At 51.3% G+C, this 22,774-nt stretch overlaps 1 protein-coding gene across 3 annotated transcripts in view; it reads left to right on the top strand.

The window, feature by feature from the left end:
• The first annotated feature begins 1,477 nt into the window (after positions 1-1,477).
• CD99 (CD99 molecule (Xg blood group)) overlaps positions 1,478-22,774 on the top strand; it is a 53,157-nt gene continuing 31,860 nt past the window's right edge. Inside the window, exon 1 of one of the 3 annotated variants that reach the window (XM_055269662.2) lies at positions 1,478-1,746. In XM_055269662.2, coding sequence (XP_055125637.1) covers positions 1,680-1,746 — 67 coding nt within the window. In that variant the 5' untranslated portion in view covers positions 1,478-1,679. The remainder of the gene's footprint in view (positions 1,747-22,774) is intronic. The other 2 variants (XM_055269664.2, XM_055269663.2) reach the window with 2 other exon arrangements.

Raw genomic sequence — 22,774 nt, forward strand, 5'->3', positions numbered from 1 at the left:
TTTTCGAGTTGGACTCCTTTTTTTTTTTTTTTGAGACGGAGTCTCGCTCTGTCACCCAGGCTGGAATGCAGTGGCCTGATCTTGGCTCACTGCAACCTCCATCTCCCTGGTTCAGGCGATTCTCCTGCCTCGGCCTCCTGAGTAGCTGGGACTACAGGTGCACAGCACCAAACACGTCTAATTTTGTATTTTAGAAGAGACAGGGTTTCACCTTGTTGGTCAGGCTGGTCTCCAACTCCTGACCTCAGGTGATCCACCCGCCTCGGTCGCGCTGGGATTACAGGCGTGAGCCACCGCGCCCGGCCTAGTTTGACTCTTTTCGTGGACAGTTTGAAGCATGGAATGCAAATTCAGGGTTGTCAGGCTGCAAAGTTGTTCCACTACCCTGCAGGAAAATGGGTGCAATTTTAGGCTTAGGTGTTAACAGAAAACATATTGTTAAGTGTGGGAAGGGCGACACCTGCACTGCAGCTGTGGCCAGTGGCGCGGGAGGGTCTCTAAACTCAAAGCCCACTGGAAGGCGAGTCGCCCATGACCAGGACTAGGGCCCAGGCGCCCCAGATAGAAGGGACCTCGTTCCCTATTGCCCCCACCAACTCCCATGACCAGGAGTCCCCACGCCCAACCTTGTCCTGGGGATTCTGGGGAGAAACTGCCCCAGCGCAGAGGCTCCTCCAAAGGTTTTCCTTGGTCCCGCGCCAAGGGTTCGTCCACCAGCCTCCCGGCTGCACACCCCCAGCTCGGACGCTCTAGAAAGGACTTGGGACGGGGGTTGCCTGTGGAGCGGGGGCCCGCGCTTCCTGAGCAGGGAGAGGATTGCACTTTGCTCCCCCTGGGGAACTAACTCCCTGAGGAGAGCAGCGGGGAGGGGCCCCCATACTTTTCCCAGCAGGTGAGCCGGGAGTTTCCTTTGCTCCCACTGCAGAGCAGGGGAGGGTCCCTGTTAGGGGCGGAGAAGGGGCTGCAGAGGCGAGTGGGGAGGGGGGCTACACGTTTCCAAGAAGGGCGGCAGTTTCGTGTCGCTACAGTTACAGGCGTGCATTTAGGAGGCTGTAGACAGGGAGGGACCCGCACTTTCCCGAGCAGGAGAGCTGCTGGGAAAGTTTGTTTTTTTGCTCCCACTGGAGACCAGGGGGTGAGGGGGGTCTTTGTTGAAGGGGCGGATAAGTGGCTGCAGGGGCGAGAAGGATAGGGGTCTCTGTTTCCAAGAAGGGCGGCAGTTTTGTGCCACTACAGCTAAGGGCCGCCCTGGGGCGTGCACTCAGAGGGCTGTAAACAGGGAGAGACCCGCACTTTCCTGAGAATTGTAGTTCACTTTGCTTCGGGTCGGCGCCGCCCTGGCTACGGCCTTGTGGGTGGGTGAGGGGGCATGGGCAGTTTCCTGAGAAGGTGGCGGGTGTACCGTGCTCCCCCCGGCGCTGCCTGGGCCACCCCCGCCCGCCTACCCGCTCTGTCCCCTCCCCGGGCCCGGCGTTCCCGCCCCTTCTGTGAGCGCGTGGAGGACGGGGCGAGGCGGGGCGGGCGCAGCCGGGGCTGAGACTGCAGGGCCGCTCCCCTCACCCGCCCCCTTCGAGTCCTCCTCGGGCTTCGCCCCACCCGGCCCGTAGGGGAGTATCTGTCCTGCCGCCTCCGCCCACGCCCTGCACTCCGGGACGGTTCCTACGCGGTCTGGGCGCACCATGGCCCGCGGGGCTGCGCTGGCGCTGCTGCTCTTCGGCCTGCTGGGTGCTCTGGTCGCCGCCCCGGGTGAGCGAGCGGAGGGATCCGGGTTGGGGGACGCGGAGGGCGCGGGCCGGTTCTGGCCTGGCCTGGCCTCGGGATCCGCTTGGGATGCGGGGTTGGGGGGCGCCCCGCGGGGACACCCGGACCCTCCTCCCTGCCCGGCGGGACGCGCTGTGCCCACGGGGGCCCAGGCCCGGAGGAGGCGCCCACTTTCTCCCCAACGCTTTTCCTGGAGCCGTTCCACAGAGAAAAGTCAGCGTTTGTTGTCAGAGTTGCAAACTCTTAAATTTGGGGCGGCCTTGGCAGAGGTGGCATCAGATCCTTCCCAATCTAGGGGACTTTCTTACGGATCTCTGTCCCTTTGCATCAGCCCCTCACCCCCACCCCGTTATCTCCCCCCAGGGTTTGGGGACCTGCGTCTTTAGGCCGCGCGCGGAGGCCGCCCTGGAGTTGCCTGTCAGAGCCACGCCCTGCGCCCCGGGCCTAAATTTGGAATCGCTGGGAGCCTGAGACCCGGGTGGTGGGGGGAAGGGAAGGAAAAGTTAGAAAAAAACTTTGAGCCCTGAAAATGTTCAAAAATACTCTGTGGATGCAGGCTCCGGAATTTCAGCGCGTGCTGTGTGCCAAGCAACACGGGGCGCAGAAAGAAACGTGTGCTTACCAAATTGTCCATCTGTAGCTGTGGAGAATTCGGAAAACAGAGAAAGTATGCAGGGAAGAAAGAGCCACGGTCACCCTCCCACGCCCTAAACCGGGCCTCTTTCTAATTATTACTCTAATTATGTTTTTCTGTTTCCCTCCCTTTGAAAGGGAAATGGGGACCCTGCTGGATGTGGTATGTTATAAATTCTTTTTTCCAGTGGCCAGTGCATTTTTGCTCTTCATATGGGCAGGCTTTTAAGTAGACCGGCTTGCAGGCAGTGTAGACTTCAGGACAGGCCTTATCAGGGCTGGATCTATGTAGGAAGGAGAGGCGGGAACGCCCAGCTCTGGGGAGGACGGAGGAGGCCGGGTTTGTGTTGATAGGATCTTGCTCAGCCTAGAGCTGCGGTGGCTAGGCCGGGTCTCTAATTTTAGGAGTTGCTAATGGATTTACACCCTCTTTAAAGGGGTCCCGGGTACCCTAGAAATTGTGCTTTCACTTGGTAGAGATTAGAGATAATGAAGCCGGCTCCGTAGAGGAAAACTTGGAGGACTTTCCAGCCTGCAGGGGAGGTTCCAAGCAGAGCTTCCTGTTTCTCCCTTTTCTTCCTAAATGTCCTTCCTTCTTGCGGGCAAGCTGTCACCACGGACGGGATGTCTCTGTAGGGTTTTATCAGCTGCGTTTGTTCCCAAGGCACCTGCAGATGAAAGGGTTTTTCACTTGTCTCTGCGAATGCATTCCTTCATCCTTCATGCATTCCTTCCTTCCTTTGCATCTACCGTGTGCTTGGGGTCAGGGAAATATATCCAAGGGAGTTCTGGTGGCCTAAGAATTCAGTTTCCTGGAGAACAGAGGCAGCCGAACAGGCAGACGGACAGGTCCACAGGGACCTTTATAGTTCCATCACGAAGTAACTCGGGTTCCCAGTGGTAAATCTTGGTGAGGGGCCTGGCTGGATTTTGAAGCCCTGGGGACGGATTTGCCGGCTGGTCTAGCGTTCCAGGTCATTGGAGCAGAGTGGGTGGAGAGCCTTATATCCTCTGAGCCCCAAACAAGTCGTTGCACAGTTTTGTTGTTGGTGGTGGTGGTCGTGGTGGTTTTTTTGTTTTGGACGGAGTTTCACTCTGTCGCCAGGCTGGAGTGTGGTGGCGCGATGTCGGCTCATTGCGTTGCAGTTTGTAAACCCGCAGCAGTGCTCATCAGGAACTCCTGATTTTGGAAGCAGACTGGGCTTAGGAACTCCAAGGCTGCTGATGCTTTGAGTAAAGGGAAGAGTACCTGTCTATGGGGTGGGTGGGTAGGGAAGAGCAGTGGGATAGGGGGATAACAGGGGCCAATCTATCCTTCCAATTGCAGAGGAAGGCCTGGCCGTCAGCACTGATGGATCTCCGTGAGGGACGCTTCTCACCCCCTCTTTGCAGTCTGACCCTGCTAGAGATGGAGACAGAAACAGCCTGTCCCAATAATACTAATACATGTGTTGTTTCATCGGGAAAGTTGACTTTTGAGTTGGTGATGCTCAGAACACACTTTCCTATAGCAACATGCATCGGGCTGCAAAACCCCGTTGAGCCTGAAGTAGGTTCTCACACTGGTGCTGATAGCTCTGGCCTGATCTCAGAGTGTTGGGGACCCTGTGTTCCTTCGTGCCTTCATAAATTCTCAGGGGTACAGGTGGGATGTGGTGAGGGTTGGATGGACAGAGGGAAGTGTATAGAGGAAAAGAGGAGGCTTCAGCTTTGTAGAGAGCAGGATGTCCCCGCAGGGCGACGTTGGCCCCGAGGAGACACTTTGTGATGGTTGCACACATTTTTGGTTGCCACCCTGGCGTGGGACATCCCACCATCCAGCAGTGGGTGGGGCAGCTTAGGGAAGCTGCTCAGAATCTTTCAAGGGCCAGGACGGCCTCCAGCGCAAAGAATTCATCTGGTCCCAAATGCCAATGGTGTTGACAGCGGAAAACCCTGAGGAGGGCTTGGGAGTTGCATGTATGCTCTGATGCAGGGCTGCCCCTGCAGTTAGGAGCCTCCCGTCCCCGACCGTAGAGTAGCACACATCCAATGCATCACTGTTCAATGGCAAAGGCTGATTTGCCACACCCTGCCCCCGGGCTACGGCACAGCGGCCTGTGCAGTTTGAAAAACTCCAAACACCTACGGAACCAACATCTCTTGAACAATACCAGGCCTCTTCAGGATTCCCTCGCCCCAGTAGAGCAAGTGTGGGCTTCGTTTTTTTTTTTTACTCTCTCGGGAGCTCTTGTTTCCTGCCCCTGTGGGTGTGTGTGGAAGTTATTAGGAGAATGTTTCTGGGCAGAGGAAGTGGGTTTTATCATCCAGCAAGTTTGCCTTGATTTTCCACCAGCGCATTTGGCTCTGGTAAAAGTTGATTGCTTTGCATTTGACTCCCTACTTTAGGCCGAGCACGGTGACTCAGGCCTGTAAATCCCAGCACTTTGGGAGGCCGAGGCCAGTGGGTCACATGAGGCCAAGAGTTCGAGACCAGCCTGGCCAACATGGCAAAACCCCGACTCTGCTAAAAATACAAAAATTAGCCGGGCGTGGTGGTGAGCACCTATAATCCCAGCTACTCAGGAGGCTGAGGCAGGAAAATCACTTCAGCCCAGGAAGCAGAGGTTGCAGTGAGCTGAGATCATGTCACCGCACTACAGCCTGGGTAACAGAGAGAAACTCAGTCTCAAAGAAAAAAAAAAAAACTTCCTGCTTTAGCTCTTTCTCCTTTCTCTGTGTATGAGACAGAGTTTTCATTTAGAGACAAATACATATCTTTACACTTTGGAGATATTCAAGTAAATGATTGTTTGTCTGGAAATCACTTTTCTTCCTGAAGGTCTTATGGTGGGTACATGCTGTCATTTAGAAAGAAATGCAGCTCATACAATACTTTTCCCAATTCAGCATTTAGGAATCCTGGCGGGATTTCATGGATACTGTCTGGAATGTTTTCGGACTTAGATATCTTCCCCCAGGGAGATAGACTTCTCAGTAGCCACGTGGACCTTGTGCTGGTTTTCAGTCCTGCTGAAAATTTTTTGATCACTCTTGTTACTTGAGGGGAAAAGAATTACATGTCCTTTGTGATTCATAGACACAGTAAGAAATAAGACCCATGTGTCTTTAGGGGTGCAAAAGCGGAAAAGTCTTTTTTTTTTTTTTTTTTGGAGATGGAATTTTCCTCTGTTGTGCAGGCTGGAGTGCAGTGGCACGATCTCAGCTCACGGCAACCTCTCCATCTTAGGTTCAAGCAGTTCTCCTGCCTCAGCCTCCCAATTAGCTGGGACTACAGGCATGCACCACATATCAGGCTAATTTTTGTATATTTAGTAGAGATGGGGTTTCACTATGTTGATCAGGCTGAAAAATATTTTTTTGAGGTGGGGTCTCACTCTGTTGCTCAGACTGGAGTGCAGGGGTGCAATCAGGGCTCACTACAGCCTCCACCTCCTGGGCTCAAGCAATCCTCCCACCTCAGCCTCCACAGTAGCTGGGGCTACAGGCACACACCACTGTGCCTGGCCACTTTTAAATTTTTTTGTAGAGACAGGGTCTTGCTATGTTGCCTAGACTGAAAAAAAAATCTTTTTTTTTTTTTTTTTGAGACAGAGTCTCACTGTGTCACCCAGGCTGGAGTGCAATGGCAGGATCTCGGTTCACTGCAACCTCTGCCTCCCGGGCTTAGGCAGTTCTCCTGCCTCAGACACCTGAAGAGCTGGGAATACAGGCACATGTCACCACACCTGGCTATTTTTTGTATTTTTAGTAGAGACGGGGTTTCACCCTGTTGGCCAGGCTGGCCTCGAACTCCTGGCCTCAAGTGATCTGCCCACCTTGGCCTCCCAAAGTGCTGGGATGACAGGTGTGAGCCACCTGAAAAATCATTTTAAAAATGAACTGTCCTACGTTCTTATTTGGAAGGGACTCCTGTAACCAAAGACAGGGAAAAACAAACCAAACTTTATTAACATGCGTTTTTCATTGATACATGGGAGATACCTAGAAATGGGTAGTTTTCAAGGAAGTGGCTTGGATTCTAGCTGCTCTAGTATCCTCAACCAAGAACAGTCCATTTTTAGAGAATTGGCAGAGGAAGACAAAGGACTTTGAGTCTTCAGGGGCAGCAACGAAATGGCAGAGAAAGGCTGGTTAGTGAAGCTTGTTCATTCTGAGTCCTGTGGTTCCGTGTCCAGGCCCATGTGGATTTTCTGCTGTCGTCCGTGGTTCACCTCTGTTCTCCCAGTTGGGGAGGAGGGGTTCGGATTGCTTGTGAATGTGGTCTCATCGTTGCTGGTGTAGCGGCAGGCTGCAGGCTGTCCAGGGCTTGAGGATTTGCTGATATTCTTTCTTTCTTTCTTTTTTTTTTTTGAGATGAAGTCTTGCTCTTGTCCCCCAGGCTGGAGTGCGATGGCGTGACCTCGGCTCACTGCAACTTCCGCCTCCCAGGTTCAAGTGTTTCTCCTGCCTCAGCCTCCTGAGTAGCTGGGATTACAGGTGCCCGCCACCACGCCTGGCTGATTTTTGTATTTTTTTAGTAGAGACAGGGTTTCACCATCTTGGCCAGGCTGGTCTCGAACTCCTGACCTCAGGTGATCTGCCCGCCTCGGCATCCCAAAGTGTATTCTTTTTTTATTTATCCCAGTCTCTTGGCTGAAACATGGTAGCTCACCAACATTTCTACTTCCATTTGTCCAACTGATAGTATCTTTTCACATCTCTAGAGACCAGAAGAACTTCCTCTTCTTGAATTTCCTGTTCAGTATTCTCTCTTGGCTTGGTTCCTTGGTGAGTTTTGAGGAGATGGTGCATGGGTGTGTTTTTCGGCTTTGTTTTAGTATGACTCAGGGTTGCCACCATGCCTTGTACGGTCTCCTAGTCATGGTATTAAAGTTTCCGCTTAGCAGGAAACCAGAAACTTCCTTTCTTCTCCCCCAGAGTCAGATTCAAACCAGTGTTTCTCAAGTGGGCTGTGAAAGTAGCCTGCAGCCACCCGCCTTGCAAAGAAGAAAATTCAACAGAGGAGAGGAGAAATCGCCCACAGGGTACATGGAAAACCTGGCCAAAGAAGTGGCATGGGCGAAGCTTTTGTTCCGCTCCCTGTGTCCTGGTGGGCTGGGCTGAGATATAATACATGTTTGTCATTGTGGACGGCAGCTGGATGAGTCTGAAAGCGGTTGCAAACCCCTTTAATTCACTTTGCTTTCTCAACTTTGAATGGTGTCGTGGGCTGGGATGGGTCCCCTGTTTTTGAGAATCACCTGAAAGAGTATGATTTTCTGCAGCTTTTCGGGGAATAAAGCTGTTGCTCCAAAGCGCTGTTTAAAAGCTGATAATAATGTATTTGGTTGAGCTAACAGCCCTTCTTGAGGAGGCAGCAGACTGGCCAGAGCTGTTACATTCCAGGGGTTCTGCAGGCATTACTCATCAGCGACACCTGAGCCCGCCCGGGTAGCCTGACTCTTGTTTGTTTCTGCTTTGCCTGACCCTGCAAAATTATCGTCCAAATGCACCCTGGCAAGCATTGATCTACGAGGGGATGCCGACCAGAAGGAGCTTTCGTTTCTGCAGGAACACGATGGACTGGAATGATGACAAGAATAAACACACTGCATTGTCTTTTAGGGCCAATGGACTTGGAGGCATAGAGATTTTATAACTACTGCCAGAACCCAAATATTGCCAGTCGGCCTCTTCTGCTGCTGTTGCTAGCTGTCTTCTTTTGGGGGAAATGGGTTGGGTTCTAAAATGAATTAACACAGGGCTGTCTTCGATGAATTCAGCACAAAATGTTCTCAGCAATTGAACACTCAGAGAGAAGTGTTAGGCATTTAATGCAGACTCACAGAATAGCAGGACAGGGAGGGATTTGGATCTGGGCAAGCAGGAGATGGATATGAACACCTGTCTTTTGAGACCGTGCCAAGGTGGCAATGAAGGTAGAGGCCCCCTGTGTCGAGGTCTTTACTCAAGAGGCTGTGGTCCTTTGGGACTAACAGGGCATCCAATAGACAAGATGGACAGCTACAGCCACCTATGGGAAGTGGTTTCTACTCTTAAACCACAAGCTCCTAGACACTCATCATATGATAAACATATCACCGGGCGGTGGCTTGCAATCTTTTTTTTTAGTTTGTTTCTTTTTTTTTTTTTTTTTAGACTTGCCCAGGCCAGAGTGCAGTGGCACGATTGTAGCTCACTGCAGTCTTGACCTCCTGGGTGCAGGTGAATCTCTCACCTCAGCCTTCCGAGGAGCTGGGACCACAGGCATGTGCCACCCTCAGCTAATTTTTTAAATCTTTTTGTAGAATCGGAGTCTCACTACATTGCCCAGGCTGGTCTTGAACTCCTGGGCTCAAGCAAACCTCTCGCCTCAGCTTCCCAAAGTGCTGGGGTTACAGGCGTGAGCCACCATGCTCAGCCTGCAATCTTTTTTTTTGAGACAAGATCTCACTCTGTCGCCCAGGCTGAAGTGCAGTGGTGTGATCTCAGCTCACTGCAGCCTCGAACCCCCAGGCTCAGGTGATCTGCCCATCTTAGCCTTCTGTGTAGTTGGGACTATGGGCACATGCCACCACACTCAATTAATTTTTATCTTTTTTGTAGATACAGGGTTTCGTTCTGTTGCCCAGGCTGGTGGACATATTTTAATCCTACAGAGTCCAGGCTAAAAACACACCAGTAACTGTGATGCCCATCCCTCCTGCATTCCTGATTTCTGAGTGACGGTTTCAGACACAAACCTGCTTGACCACCCCCCAGTAGCTCTTGCTGACCTAGATCCGAGGTTCTCAGCTTTGGCCCCATTGCGGGAAGCTTGAAAATGTCACTCTTGCCCAGGGTTATCTGGGTAGTCTGGTTTATAGACGTGTTAGGCGTTTTAATTTTAATTTTTTTTTTTTGAGACAAGATTTTGCTCTGTCACCCAGGCTGGAGTGCAGTGGTGCAATCATAGCTCACTGCAGCCTCAACCTCCTGGGTCCAAGCAGCCCACCCACCTCAGCCTCGAAAGAAGCTGGGACCACAGGTGCGCCTCACCATACCCGGCTAATCTTTTCTTTTCTTTCTTTTTCTTTCTTTTCTTTTCTTTCCTTTTCTCTTCTCTTCTCTTTTCTTTCTTCTTCTTTTTGTTTTTTTTTTTAGAGTCTTGCTCTGTTGCCCAGGCTGGAGTGCATTGGTGCAATCTTGGCTCACTGCAACTTCCGCCTCCCTGGTTCAAGCGCTTCTCTTGCCTCAGCCTCCTGAGTAGCTGGAACTACAGGCACGCACCACCACGCCTGGCTAATTTTTGTATTTTTAGTAGAGACGGGGTTTCACTACGTTGGCCAGGATGGTCTCGAACTCCTGACCTCGTGATCTGCCCACCTCGGCTTCCCAAAGTGCTGGGGATTACAGGCGTGAGCCACTGCACCCAGCCTTTTTTTTTTTTTTTAATTACAGAGTCTCGCTCTGTCACCAGGCTGGAGTGCAGTGATGCAATCTTGGCTCACTGCAACCTCCACCGCCCGGGTTCAAGTGATTCTTCTGCCTCAGCCTCCCTCAGGCGTGAGCTGGCATACCCAGCCAAATTTTTCATTTTTTGTAGAGACAGGGTCTCCCTATGTTGCCCAGGCTAGTCCTGAACTCCCGAGTTCAAGCCATCCACCTGCCTTGGCCTGGCAAAGTGTTGGGTTTATAGGCAGGAGCCACTATATCCGCTATTAGGAATTTTTAAAAAGCCCCTCGGAGGGTCTTCATGTGTGGCTGAGTTGTCAAGAATCATTGTTATTTTACTGGATATTCTGTTTCTTCCCTCCTATGTGAGATTTCCCACGACTGCTTCTCGGATGTGAATCCATCCAGCCATGGATTACATATTTCAAAGAGCATTCAGTTTGTTATTTCATCTTCAGTGAGCCCTTAAGATATTTCTCATGGGCCTTTTGTAGATAAAGACACTGGGGTCAGAGAGTTCAGGAGCTTGCTGGTGATCACGTGGTCAGCATGGGGAAAAATGCATGTGGACATGAGTTCTGTTGGTGGCGAGACCTGGGCACAGGGGTTGCTGGGCTTGGGAGTTGGTGGCTGCATGTGTGGGCTGAACAGAGCTCCCCAGACATGGCCTTGTGGACCTTGAGGGATGCCTGCCTTCACCACTAGTGTGACTTGAAGGGGAGAAGAATGTCCTGAATCAGTGATGGGCATTTTGATATGGAAGAGAACTCCCTTGAATCCTGGTGGTGAACTTGTCTCAGACCAGTCACTGAGGCCTCTCCAGCTCCTCAGGGTCTCCGTGTTCTAGGTATCCATGTGTCCTTCCATCCATTTACCCATCCATTTATGCATCCATGCATCCATCCAGCCATGCATCCTCCATTTATCCATCCATCCATCCATCAACCCATCCTGCCATTCATTTACCCATCCATCCATTCATCCATGTGTCCATCCATCCATGCATCCATCCATGCATCCATCCATGCATCCATCCATCCATCCATCCATCCATCCATCGGCCCATTCCTTTATCCATCCATTAATGCACCTGTCCATCCATCCATCCATTCTCCATTCATCTTTCCATCCATGCATCCATCCATGCATCCATCCTTTTAGTTCATCCAGCCACTCATCAATTGATACATCCATCTGTCCGCCATCCACTCATCTATCTATCCATTCACCCATCCTTTCATCAATTTACTTATCTACCATCCATCCATTTATCCATTCACCCATTCATCCATCCATCCATCCATCCATCCACCTATCTGTTCATCCGTTCACCCATTCATCTATCCATCCATCCATCCATCCACCTATCTGTTCATCCATCCATCCATTCATCTATCCATCCATCCACCTACCCACCCACCCATCCATCCACCCACCCATCTACCCATGCAACCATCCATCCACCTATCCATCCATACCTCCATCCATCTACCCACCCACTCATCCACTTAACTACCCATCCATCCACTTATCCATGCATTCATCCATCCATCCACCCATCCACCTACCTACTCACCCACCTAAATTCATCCATCCACTCAACCATCCATCCACCTATCCACCTGTACCTCCATCCATCCCCTTACTGCCCATCTTTCCACTCATCCACCCAACTACCCATCCATCCACCCAGCTATCCACCCGAACATCCACCCACTCATTAATTTATCCACTCACCCACCCATGCATGCATCCATCCATCCATCCATCCATCCATCCATCCATCCATCCACCCATTTACCCACCCACCCATCCATCCAATTACCTGCCTGTCCATCCACCCTCCCAGTCCATGGCTCTCTTATGTATTCCTTCAGCCAACATAGGTTGAAGTTAAGTGTACTATTGGTGCTATTTGCTGTGGTCCCTGTTTTTTGTTCTCTGCCTTGGAGGTAACAACCAGGGCATCAATTTGGGCATAAAAGCACCATTGTGGATGGAAGGGGATGTCTGGAGGCACAGAGCAGGGACCACACTTGTTCAGGGGGTCAGAGAGAGTTCTCCCGGGAGGGGCCCTCCCTGGACACTGAGCTTCCAAGAATGAGCAGAGGAAGCCAGATGTAAGGAAGAAGAAGGGTGTCTCAGCCTGGTAGACAAGCAGTAAGAGTGATGATGGGGCAGCTGCAGTTCATCTCAGGCTAGAGGACCTGCAGGGGCCAGATGGTGGGCAGCCTCTGTTGCCATTGCTGAGGAGTGCAGATTTAAGCTCCCCTGAAGGGTTTGACGCAGACAGCTGTGGAGGGACGCTGAACCTACCGAAGGCCGGTCTTTGGGTAACAGCATGGAGAACAGGTGGGAGGGGCTGGGGCTATTTTTGGCAGAGCCTGGATAAGTCAGCGGAGATAGAAGAGAAGACACAAGCGATTTTAAGAGATATTAAGGAAGTTAAAATCTGTAACAGTGCCCTGCCTGCAGAGTTGACCACACGTTTGCATCACATGGGTAGGCTTTAAAATATAGATGCCTGCATCTCACCTTGGAAAGTTTCTGATTTAATTAGCCTGGGCATCAGGACTTAGGAAAACCCCACAGATGTGTGTAATTTGCTGTTGGAGTTGAGAACTGGGGTCTGGAGCTGTGCTCCTTAAACTGAAATGTGCTTACAAATCGCCTCTGGTAATGCTTGTGAGAAAGCGCTTCAGGTTGGCTAGGGAGAGGATCACGGAGGGCTTCCTGGAGAAGGTGACATTCTCCCAGGGCCTTGAGGGGTGAATATAAATTTTCCAGGTTCAGAAAGAAGGAATGGGCTTTCATGGCCAGGTAGAGGATCCAATGAGGCAGACGAGGGGCCCAAATTCTGTGACCCCCTCCCACTACCCCACCCCCAGGATGCCCCTGTATCATTCCCATGGTGTAACAATCAAATTCACAAGATGCTGCAGAGGGGAAGAGATTTTAAATTTTCTGAGAAAGACAATGATATATTTTGGACACCATGAGAAATACTGTTATTCACTTGTTTTAACCTATGTACACGCAATCTTCATCATTCAGGGATTCTGTATTTGTGACTTGCCTACTTGCTAAAATGTATTTGTCATCCCTACATCAATATTCCTGGCATTTAATTTTTTTTTAATTTTAAACTTTCATTTTGGGTTCGGGGATACATGTGAAAGTTTGTGACTTAGGTAAACATGTGTCATGAGGTTTTGTTGTACAGATTATTTCATCACTGTGGTATTAAACCCAGGACCCAATAGTTACCCTTTATGTTCTTCTCCTTACCCTCGGCTATTTTGTTCATGCACAGAACGGCAAAAAAATTGAACTTCTTATTTTTTATTTTTTTGGATGGAGTCTCCCTCTGTCACCAAGGCTGGAGTGCAGTGGCATGATCTTGGCTCACTGTAACCTCCGCCTCCTGTGTTCAAGTGATTCTCCTGCCTCAGCCTCCCGAGCAGCTGGGATTACAGGCATGGGATTACAGCCACCATGCCTGGCTAATTTTTGTATTTTTAGTAGAGACGGGGTTTCACCGTGTTGGCCAAGCTGGTCTCAAACTCTTGGTCTCAAGTGATTCACCCGCCTCGGCTTCCCAAAGTGCTGGGATTACAGGCATGAGCCACCGCATCGGGCCAGAATTGAGCTTCTCAATAGCACATATTCTCAGCTGAGGTTCAACAAAGCCAGACCCTGCCTTCTCCGGCCAGCTCATACTGTCAACAGGGTTCTTTGCAAGGTCTATTTGGTGTCCTGTGTTTTGTGTTTTCGTGCTGCTTGTCAGTGATTTTGCTCTTTCAAATATCCCCAAGTCAGTGCTGACGTGCTACCTAGCGTCCCCAAGTACAGGAAAGCTGGCATGGTCTCACGGGGAAAATACACATTTGATGAGCATCATTTAGGCACAAGTTATAGTGCTGTTGGCTTCGAGATCAATGTGAGTGACTCCACAATGTCTATTCACTACGGTGTCGTTAAACAGAAACCCACATAAAACGCGCTTAGGTAGTGATTGGTTGATGACCTCTGGGAACGTAACCTGTGTTTACGTGGGAGCAATAGTTCACTATTCGCGAATTCAGTGTTCGCTGAGACTTTATAAAATGTAACTACTTTGAATAACAAAGCTGTAATTAACAAACCGAGCTGTTAAATGTGTGTGTGTGTGTGTGTCTTGGCCTCACATCATTTTACAGAGACACACAGGGCTAATAGCTGGGACCGGCAGAGGGGTTATTTCGAGCTAGCCCAAAACTGCGGGGCAGAGACCACTTTGAAAGGAGATCAGCAGTCGGGGAGTGGCTGGGATGAAGTCGGAAAAAGTGCTGAGGCCCCTAAGTCAGTTTCCGGTGTTTCCATGTTAGCCTTGGGGGGTTATGACTCAGTTTCCTGTAGGGATGGGATCTGGGCTAGCATCTGCCTGTGGAAGGGGTGACAGGGATGGAGAGCACGGAACCCCGAGCAGCCCTGCCTTGCTGTCCTCTGAGCCTCAGAACTCCTGAAGGTGGGGTCCTTCAGCATCACCCTGGAGTTTGTTAAAAATGCAGGCTCATGAGCCTCACCCCAGACCACAGAGTGAAAATGTCTGGGGGTGAGACCCAGGATTCCACGTCTCCCCAGGTCCCTCGCAGGGCGATTCTGAGAACTGCCCCACGTCTCCCCAGGTCCCTCGCAGGGCGATTCTGAGAACTGCCGGTGTGAGCCGTGCTCAGCCCAGCCCAAACATTCACACCATTCTTTGGCCTCTTGTAAAACTTGGCGTAGCTCAGGGGACATTCCCAGAGTTATGGCACAAGAACAAAAGAAAGTTTCCCACTTCTTACCAAACATATTGTAAAATTCCAGGAAAGAGCTTGTTCTATCACGTCTACACCCTTGTGCCATCGTCCCAGTTAGGACAAAGCCGAGATGTTACCTTGTACCTTAGGCCACCCCAGACAAGGAAGTATATGCAGTTTAACCACCTGCATGTAATTTTTTTTCTTTTTTCTTTTCTTTCTGTTTTTTTGAGACAAGGTCTCGTTCTGTCACCCAGGCTAGAGTGCAGTGGCGCAATCTCGGCTCACTGCAACCTCCATCTGCCAAGTTAAAGAGATTCTTGTGCCTCAGCCTCCCAAGTGGCTGAAACTACAGGTACATGCCACCACACCCAGCTAATTTAGTAGAGATGGGGTTTTGCCATGTTGGCCAGGCTGGTCTCGAACCCCTGACCTCAATGATCTGCCTGCCTCAACCTCCCAAAGTGTTGGGATTACAGGAGTGAGCCACCACGCCCTGGCTATTTTTTTGAGGCAGGGTCTCTCTCTCTGTTGCCCAGGCTGGAGTGCCGTGGTGCAGTCTCAGCTCCCTGCAATCTCAACCTCCACAAGCGCAGGCCATCCTCCCGCCTCAGCCTCCCAAGCAGCTGGGACCACAGGTGTGCACCACGACACCTGTCTAATTTTTGCATTTTTTGTAGAGACAGGGTTTCATCATGTTGCCCAGGCTGCTGTTGAACTCCTGGGCTCAAGCGATCCTCGCACCTTGGCCTCCCAAAGTGTTGGTATTATAGTCGTGAGCCACTGCACCCGGCCACCTATATATAATTTTCAAGCTAAGAAGACAGAGAGACAAGTTTAACTATTGCTAAAGACATGAAGCCCTTTCCTTTCCATAGCTCACCAGCAGAGAATGTTTCCAGGGCCCGGCGGCCACTATCACCCACTGCGTTCATAGCTTTCCATGGGGTGAACAGATTGTGCTGGACTCAGCGGTTAAATCTAAAGTGTAGGGTGTTTGGTGAACTTGGAGTTCCTTGCACTTGTCTGTAATCTGGCACATCGTGTTTTCTGTACTCAGATATTCAGTCACTGGCATACATCCTGTTATTGACGGGAAGCTGGACCCAGCACTGGAGTATTTCTGAGACTATGACACTCTGGTGTATTCCTGAAACTATTTATGACACTATTAAGCTCTTTTCTGTAATTTTACAATATGTTTGGTACGATCTCAGAGCCAGGTTTTTTTAATGATGTGTTTATTTCTTTTAATTGACAAATACACATTGTATCTATTTATGCGGTTGCACATGGTGTCTTGATGTATGTATCCATGGTGAAATGGATTTAAATATGCATGACCTCACAGACTTCCCAGCACTTTTTTGTGTGTGGTGAGAACACTTATTCAGAATGGGCTCCTTTAGTCGTTTTCAAATATTGAAGCCATTGTTACTGATTGCAGTCGCCATGGTGTCTCTGAGCTTTCCTGAAGTTATTTCTCCTATCTCATGGAGACTTTGTATCCTGTGACCGATCATCTGCCTGGTGTTAAATGACACATCTTGAAAAAGAGGACAATACTTCCAGAGCGATTCGGTTTTTAGCAACAGAAAAATAAGGGTGTTTCGACCATTTGAATAAAACAGTAAAATGAACTGTATCAGCTGCCTCCTGCTGTTCCCACACAGGAGGACTTTTGGTGCTTGCTCCGTTGTGGAGGCATTTTCTTTTGCACCATTCTGAGCTACAGTTATCTCCAGGTTGGGGACCCTTCCCGAGGCCCCCCAAACCTAGAATGAAAGTTTTTAGGGGCAGACCATGTGACTGCTTCCACCCGACCTCCAAAAACAAAAACAAAAACAAAACAAAGAGCCGGGCACAGTGGCTTTTGCCTGTAATCCCAGCACTTTGGGAGGCCGAGGCAGGCGGATCACGAGGTCAGGAGATCGAGACCATCCTGGCTAACACAGTGAAACTCCGTCTCTACTAAAAATACAAAAAAATTAGCGGGGCGTGGTGGTGGGCGCCTGTAGTGCCAGCTACTTGGGAGGCTGAGGCAGGAGAATGGCGTGAACCCGGGAGGTGGAGCTTGCAGTGAGCCGAGATCGCGCCACTGCACTCCAGCCTGGGCGACAGAGAGACACTCCGTCTCAAAAAAAAAAAAAAAAAAAAAGAAAAAAAAAGAACGCTTTGCCTTTGCTTGGCATCAAAGGACCCAGCAGCGAGTAAAGAGCACACATGTGTCCTCTGCACCTCCTCCTCCTTCTTTTCTACAATGTCCTGAAAGTTTACGTGTTTAGTGGGCTTTGGAAAAGGGCGTGGAAAGCCAGCAGGAGCAGATGAGTACTGGAGTGGCCAGCAGCAGGTGTGAGCACCCCGGGGTGATGCTGGGGCTGAGTGAATCGGACATTTTCCAACAGGGACAGCCAGGCCAGTGGCGGGGTCTTCATCCTCCCGCCCTTAATGGAGATGAACGGCATTATTGAGAAAGCTGCAGGCACACACAGAGCACTGCTTAAATGATGTCCCTGGCTACTGCTGTTACTATGTAATGATTGTGTTATTCTTATGAAAATCTGAAAGTTATAGGAATCTTGGAACTGCCTAATTTTTATTTTTATTTAATTTATGTATTTATTTATTTATTTCGAGACAGAGTCTCACTCTGTGGCCCAGGCTGGAGTGCAGTGGTGCCACCTCGGCTCACTGCAACCTCCACCTCCTAGGTTCAAGCGATTCTCCTGCCTCAGCCTCCCGAGTAGCTGGGATTATAGGCGTGTGCCACCACACCTGGCTAATTTTTAATTTTACGTGAAACACCTGAATGGTGTGATGATGGGGTTTAAGATAACCCAAGTGTTATCTTACAGGCTCACACCTGTAATCCCTGCACTTTGGGAGGCCAAGGCAGGCAGATCACTTGAGGCCCGGAGTTTGAGACCAGCCTGGCCAACATGGCGAAACCCCATCTCTACTAAAAACACAAGAATTAGCTGGATGTGGTGGCACATGCCCATAGTCCCAGCTACTGGGGAGGCTGAGGAAGGAGAATCACTTGAACCCAGGAGGTGGAGGTTGCAGTGAGTTGAGATCGTGCTACTGTACTGTAGCCTGGGCAACAGAGCAAAACTCTGCTTCAGAAAAAAAAAAAAAAAGAAAAGAAATAAAAACAGAAGGTACCGGCTCTCTTCCTGCGTTTGCCACGGTTGAGGTCATTCCTACATTGTGCAAGTCTTAGTCACGTTTCGGAGGACCTCACATGCCCCATATGGCCCCGGGGACTTCACTCTGGGTTCATCCTGTCTTTTGAGTTGCCTGGCTAATAAGAAAAAGTAAACATGGTTTGAATCAGTAGAAAGTGTCTTGTCAGACTGACTCATGCCATCTGTCTTCCGTTCTGCCTTGCCCTGATGAGCCATTACCCTGCCCCCGAAACATCTGGAGCTTTGAGAGGGCCGGGTGGAAACAGCAGTGGCAGTAGGGGGTTCTGCTGAGGGTCTGGTCTCTGCAAATTGCAGAGAAGCTGATCACTGTCAACATTCAACATGGGCACCTGAGTTCTCCACCAGGCTCCTTCTCTGAGGGCGTGGTTGCAACTGCTGCTGGGTAGGTTTTGATGGTGTTTTCTTCACATTTGTAGCCCCGGAGGTCATTTTCAGGAGCAAAAAGGAAAGTGGGGGTGTCTGCTGTGAGTCCACAATTTCTTGCCTACCACCTGAAAGCCCAGGGAATGTGATGAATTGGGAGATGAGTCCTAGGAAATAGAGTAGTGGACTGAGTTAGGAGACGATGGCTTCATTTACACAGATTCCTCTACTGACTGATGACCATTGATTGCCTTTGCTTCCCCATGAGGCTTCAAGCCAATAGCACGTGCATTTGCATCCATTTATATACACCTGGGGGACTGCCTCCCTCACGCACCTGGGGGACTGCCTCCCTCACACACCTGGAGGACTGCCTCCCTCACACACCTGGGGGACTGCCTCCCTCACACACCTGGAGGACTGCCTCCCTCACACACCTGGGGGACTGCCTCCCTCACACACCTGGGGGACTGCCTCCCTCACGCACCTGGGGGACTGCCTCCCTCACACAGCTGGGGGACTGCCTCCCTCACACACCTGGGGGACTGCCTCCCTCACACACCTGGGGGACTGCCTCCCTCACACACCTGGGGGACTGCCTCCCTCACACACCTGGGGGACTGCCTCCCTCACACAGCTGGGGGACTGCCTCCCTCACACAGCTGGGGGACTGCCTCCCTCACACAGCTGGGGGACTGCCTCCCTCACACACCTGGGGGACTGCCTCCCTCACACACCTGGGGGACTGCCTCCCTCACACACCTGGGGGACTGCCTCCCTCACACACCTGGGGGACTGCCTCCCTCACACAGCTGGGGGACTGCCTCCCTCACACAGCTGGGGGACTGCCTCCCTCACACAGCTGGGGGACTGCCTCCCTCACACACCTGGGGGACTGCCTCCCTCACACACCTGGGGGACTGCCTCCCTCACGCACCTGGGGGACTGCCTCCCTCACGCACCTGGGGGACTGCCTCCCTCACACAGCTGGGGGACTGCCTCCCTCACGCACCTGGGGGACTGCCTCCCTCACGCACCTGGAGGACTGTCTCCCTCACGCACCTGGAAGACTGCCTCCCTCACGCACCTGGGGGACTGCCTCCCTCACGCACCTGGGGGACTGCCTCCCTCACACAGCTGGGGGACTGCCTCCCTCACGCACCTGGGGGACTGCCTCCCTCACGCACCTGGAGGACTGTCTCCCTCACACACCTGGAAGACTGTCTCCCTCACACACCTGGAGGACTGCCTGCCTCACACACCTGGGGGACTGCATCCCTCACACACCTGGGAGACTGCCTCCCTCACACACCTGGGGGACTGCCTCCCTCACACACACCTGGGGGACTGCATCCCTCACACACCTGGGGGACTGCCTCCCTCACACACCTGGAGGACTGCCTCCCTCACACACCTGGGGGACTGCATCCCTCACACATCTGGGGGACTGCCTCCCTCACACACCTGGAGGACTGTCTCCCTCACACACACCTGGGGGACTGCATCCCTCACACACCTGGAGGACTGTCTCCCTCACACACACCTGGGGGACTGCCTCCCTCACACACCTGGAGGACTGTCTCCCTCACACACACCTGGGGGACTGCCTCCTCACACACCTGGAGGACTGTCTCCCTCACACACACCTGGGAGACTGCATCCCTCACACACCTGGGGGACTGCCTCCCTCACACACCTGGAGGACTGTCTCCCTCACACACACCTGGGGGACTGCATCCCTCACACACCTGGGGGACTGCCTCCCTCACACACACCTGGGAGACCACATCCCTTCACACACACCTACTGCCTCCCTCACACACCTGAGGGACTGCATCCCTTCACATACATAGGGAACTGCGTCCCTTACACACCTGGAAGATTAGCCTCAGAGGTGTCTGCAGTACCAGATTCCACCAGGGAGTGAATGTCTGATTATGGGTGATTCAGGGTGCCCCCATCTATATGAAATCGAGAGCTGGTCACCTCCCTTTCCTCCCTGTGGAGTGGTGTTTGGGGAGCTGTCTTAAGTGTTAGTCACCCGAAGAGAAAATGGTGAGGGTGGGACTCTGTATCTGGGAGAAAGGAGACCTTGGAGGCAGGGGACGGACCGGCAGAGCCTTGAGCGATGGAAGCTGACGTCGAGGACCCAAGGTCGATGATAGAATGCTTGGGGTTGTCTCTCCTCTGGTGTCCTTGTCCTTCAGACATCCTGGAGTGACACTGAAATTGTTTTAATTAAAAACTGTAGAAACAGCACAGAGATAAGAATGGAAGACAAGCTCCAAGTGCGGGGCTGAGGTGAGTTCTCCAAGAACTGGGGCCAAGGGCAGAGGGTGGGAGAAGGGGAGAAGGGCGTGAGGGGCACACTGTGTCCTTTGCCACCCACTCTCAGACTTGTTGTCTTGGACCCCCGTCGGCTGAGCTTGGGGTCCGGGGAGCAGTGGGTTTGGGCACTCAGTGGTGATGTCAGCCATAGTCCTGAAGCAGAGGGGAAGTTGGCAATCCAGGGTTGCCTGGGGGTGACACTGGTGGCAGGAGGACCTGTGCCCTCCCCTGTTACTGGGTTTGTGTGGGGTCCATAGGGGCATTGGGGTCAGTGGAAGGAACATGAAGTGAGCCAGGGCATCGTCACTGTGGCCTCTGAGGGCAGGTGGAGCAAGAAAAGGAGGAAGCTTCTAAGTGACACCTGGTCCCAGCTCAGTGGCTATGACCAGGGAAGTCATGTGGAGGAAAAGGCTGGTGGACTCTGAGGGTGATGGAGGAGGATGGGAGGGGCAAGCTGGGCTAGGGAGGTGGCAGGCCGTGGACACACACCAGACAGACACACATGTGCATGCACACATACACAGGCACACACATGGATGCACACTCATGCCATGCATATATACATGCATGCACACATGTGCACCCACACAGCAAGTCACATCACATGAGCACACATGAAAACACACAAGCACATGCACATACTCCTGCAATGCATATGCACACACATATATGCATGCACACAGGTGTGTGCTCAGATAGCACACTCACACATATGCACACAAGCACACAGGCAAAAACAGACACATGAACAAATGCACATAGATAGTCATGCAGTGCACTCGTACACATATACACATGCAAACAGGTGTGCATTCAGCACACTCACATCAATGCACATGAAAACACGTGTGCACACACATGCAATGCAATACATATATGCATGCATGTGTGTGCCCACACCATACACCCACACATACGCACATGAGCACGAACATGCACACACAGAAACCACATGAATGCATGAGCATGCATATATGAAATACACATGCACACATGAGCACATCCACACGTGCATATGCATGTACATAGACATGCACACGTATACCCAGGCCCTGCATTGGAAAAAAATCCAAAATGTGGCTTGGTTGCAAAGAGCACATGAAGAGCTGTTGAACGCAGAGGCGCCCAGCAAGAAGCATGGACCTAAACCCGAAGGTGGTTGGGGGAAGGTTGGGGACACCTGGGTGGGCAAATGGCCCCCCTAAGGCCCAGGGACAGATGCAAAAACCCAGCAAGCCAGGAGGGTCTTTGAAAAAAAATGTGTACCACATGTGACATTTCCCATGTGAGGGAAGCATTGAGATCATACTGTGTTTTCCCTGTGCCCTGCGATTTTGCACCTGACATGCCCTTTCCGTGGAAATATATAGCAGTCCTCATGCTAGGATTGCGTGTTCTGTGTCAGGCAGCTGGGCACGGGAGCGCAGGGTGTGGGATGGAGCCTGGGAGGAGAGTTCCTACTTTTAACACTGTGTTCCGGCCGTGGGGTGTCTTGGGGATTGGAGGCCACCTCCTGACACCAGAGTTTCTTGGGTTCTGCTGTGAGCAAGGAGTGGGAGAAGACAAGACTCTGGTCTTAGAAACCTTCCGAGTGTCGTACGCCCTTGACTGCCGTTTCTGAGTATTTCCTGAAGCTTGGGAAGGATGAGTCACTTTAAAGGGATTGTCCTATTTTGCTTTGTTTTGTTTCTTTAGTAACGGCATCTATGATCATCTTCTGTTTATGAGGGTGAAATTACAGAAATAAGAAGGGTTACACGTAAAATAATATCTGTATTTTACTTTCACATGTGTGGGGGTTTTTTTGTCATTGCTGCTGCTTTTTTTTTTTCTTTAACATTCTGACAGTTCTCTCTGCTTATTACTAAGTCCTCCTACCTTTCTAAAGAGTATGTCTTTCTTGCTAAAGAATACATTGTGGACTCTTGGAATCTCTTTGTTGGGGTGGAGGGGGTGGGGACTTGCCCTGACTTGCTGGGAATGCCCATAGCGTTTAGAAGTCATGTCTACCGCTGAGGCACCAACAAAGGTAAGCCTTCAAGGAAGCACTGTCATTTCCGGGAAGAGAGTTTTGAGGAAATTGAAACAGTTATGAATGGATCTAGCAGTCCCTCTACTAATGTATCTACATATAAAGATATGTAGAGATGACTTTTTTTTTTTTTTTTGAGATGGAGTCTCCGTCTGTCACCCAGGCTGGAGTGCAGTGGCATGATCTCTGCTCACTGCAACCTCTACCTCCCGGATTCAAGTGATTTTCCTGCCTCAGCCTCCTGAGTAGCT

This window comes from Symphalangus syndactylus, chromosome Y, assembly GCF_028878055.3.
Source record: "Symphalangus syndactylus isolate Jambi chromosome Y, NHGRI_mSymSyn1-v2.1_pri, whole genome shotgun sequence".
Classification (NCBI taxonomy): Eukaryota; Metazoa; Chordata; class Mammalia; order Primates; family Hylobatidae; genus Symphalangus; species Symphalangus syndactylus.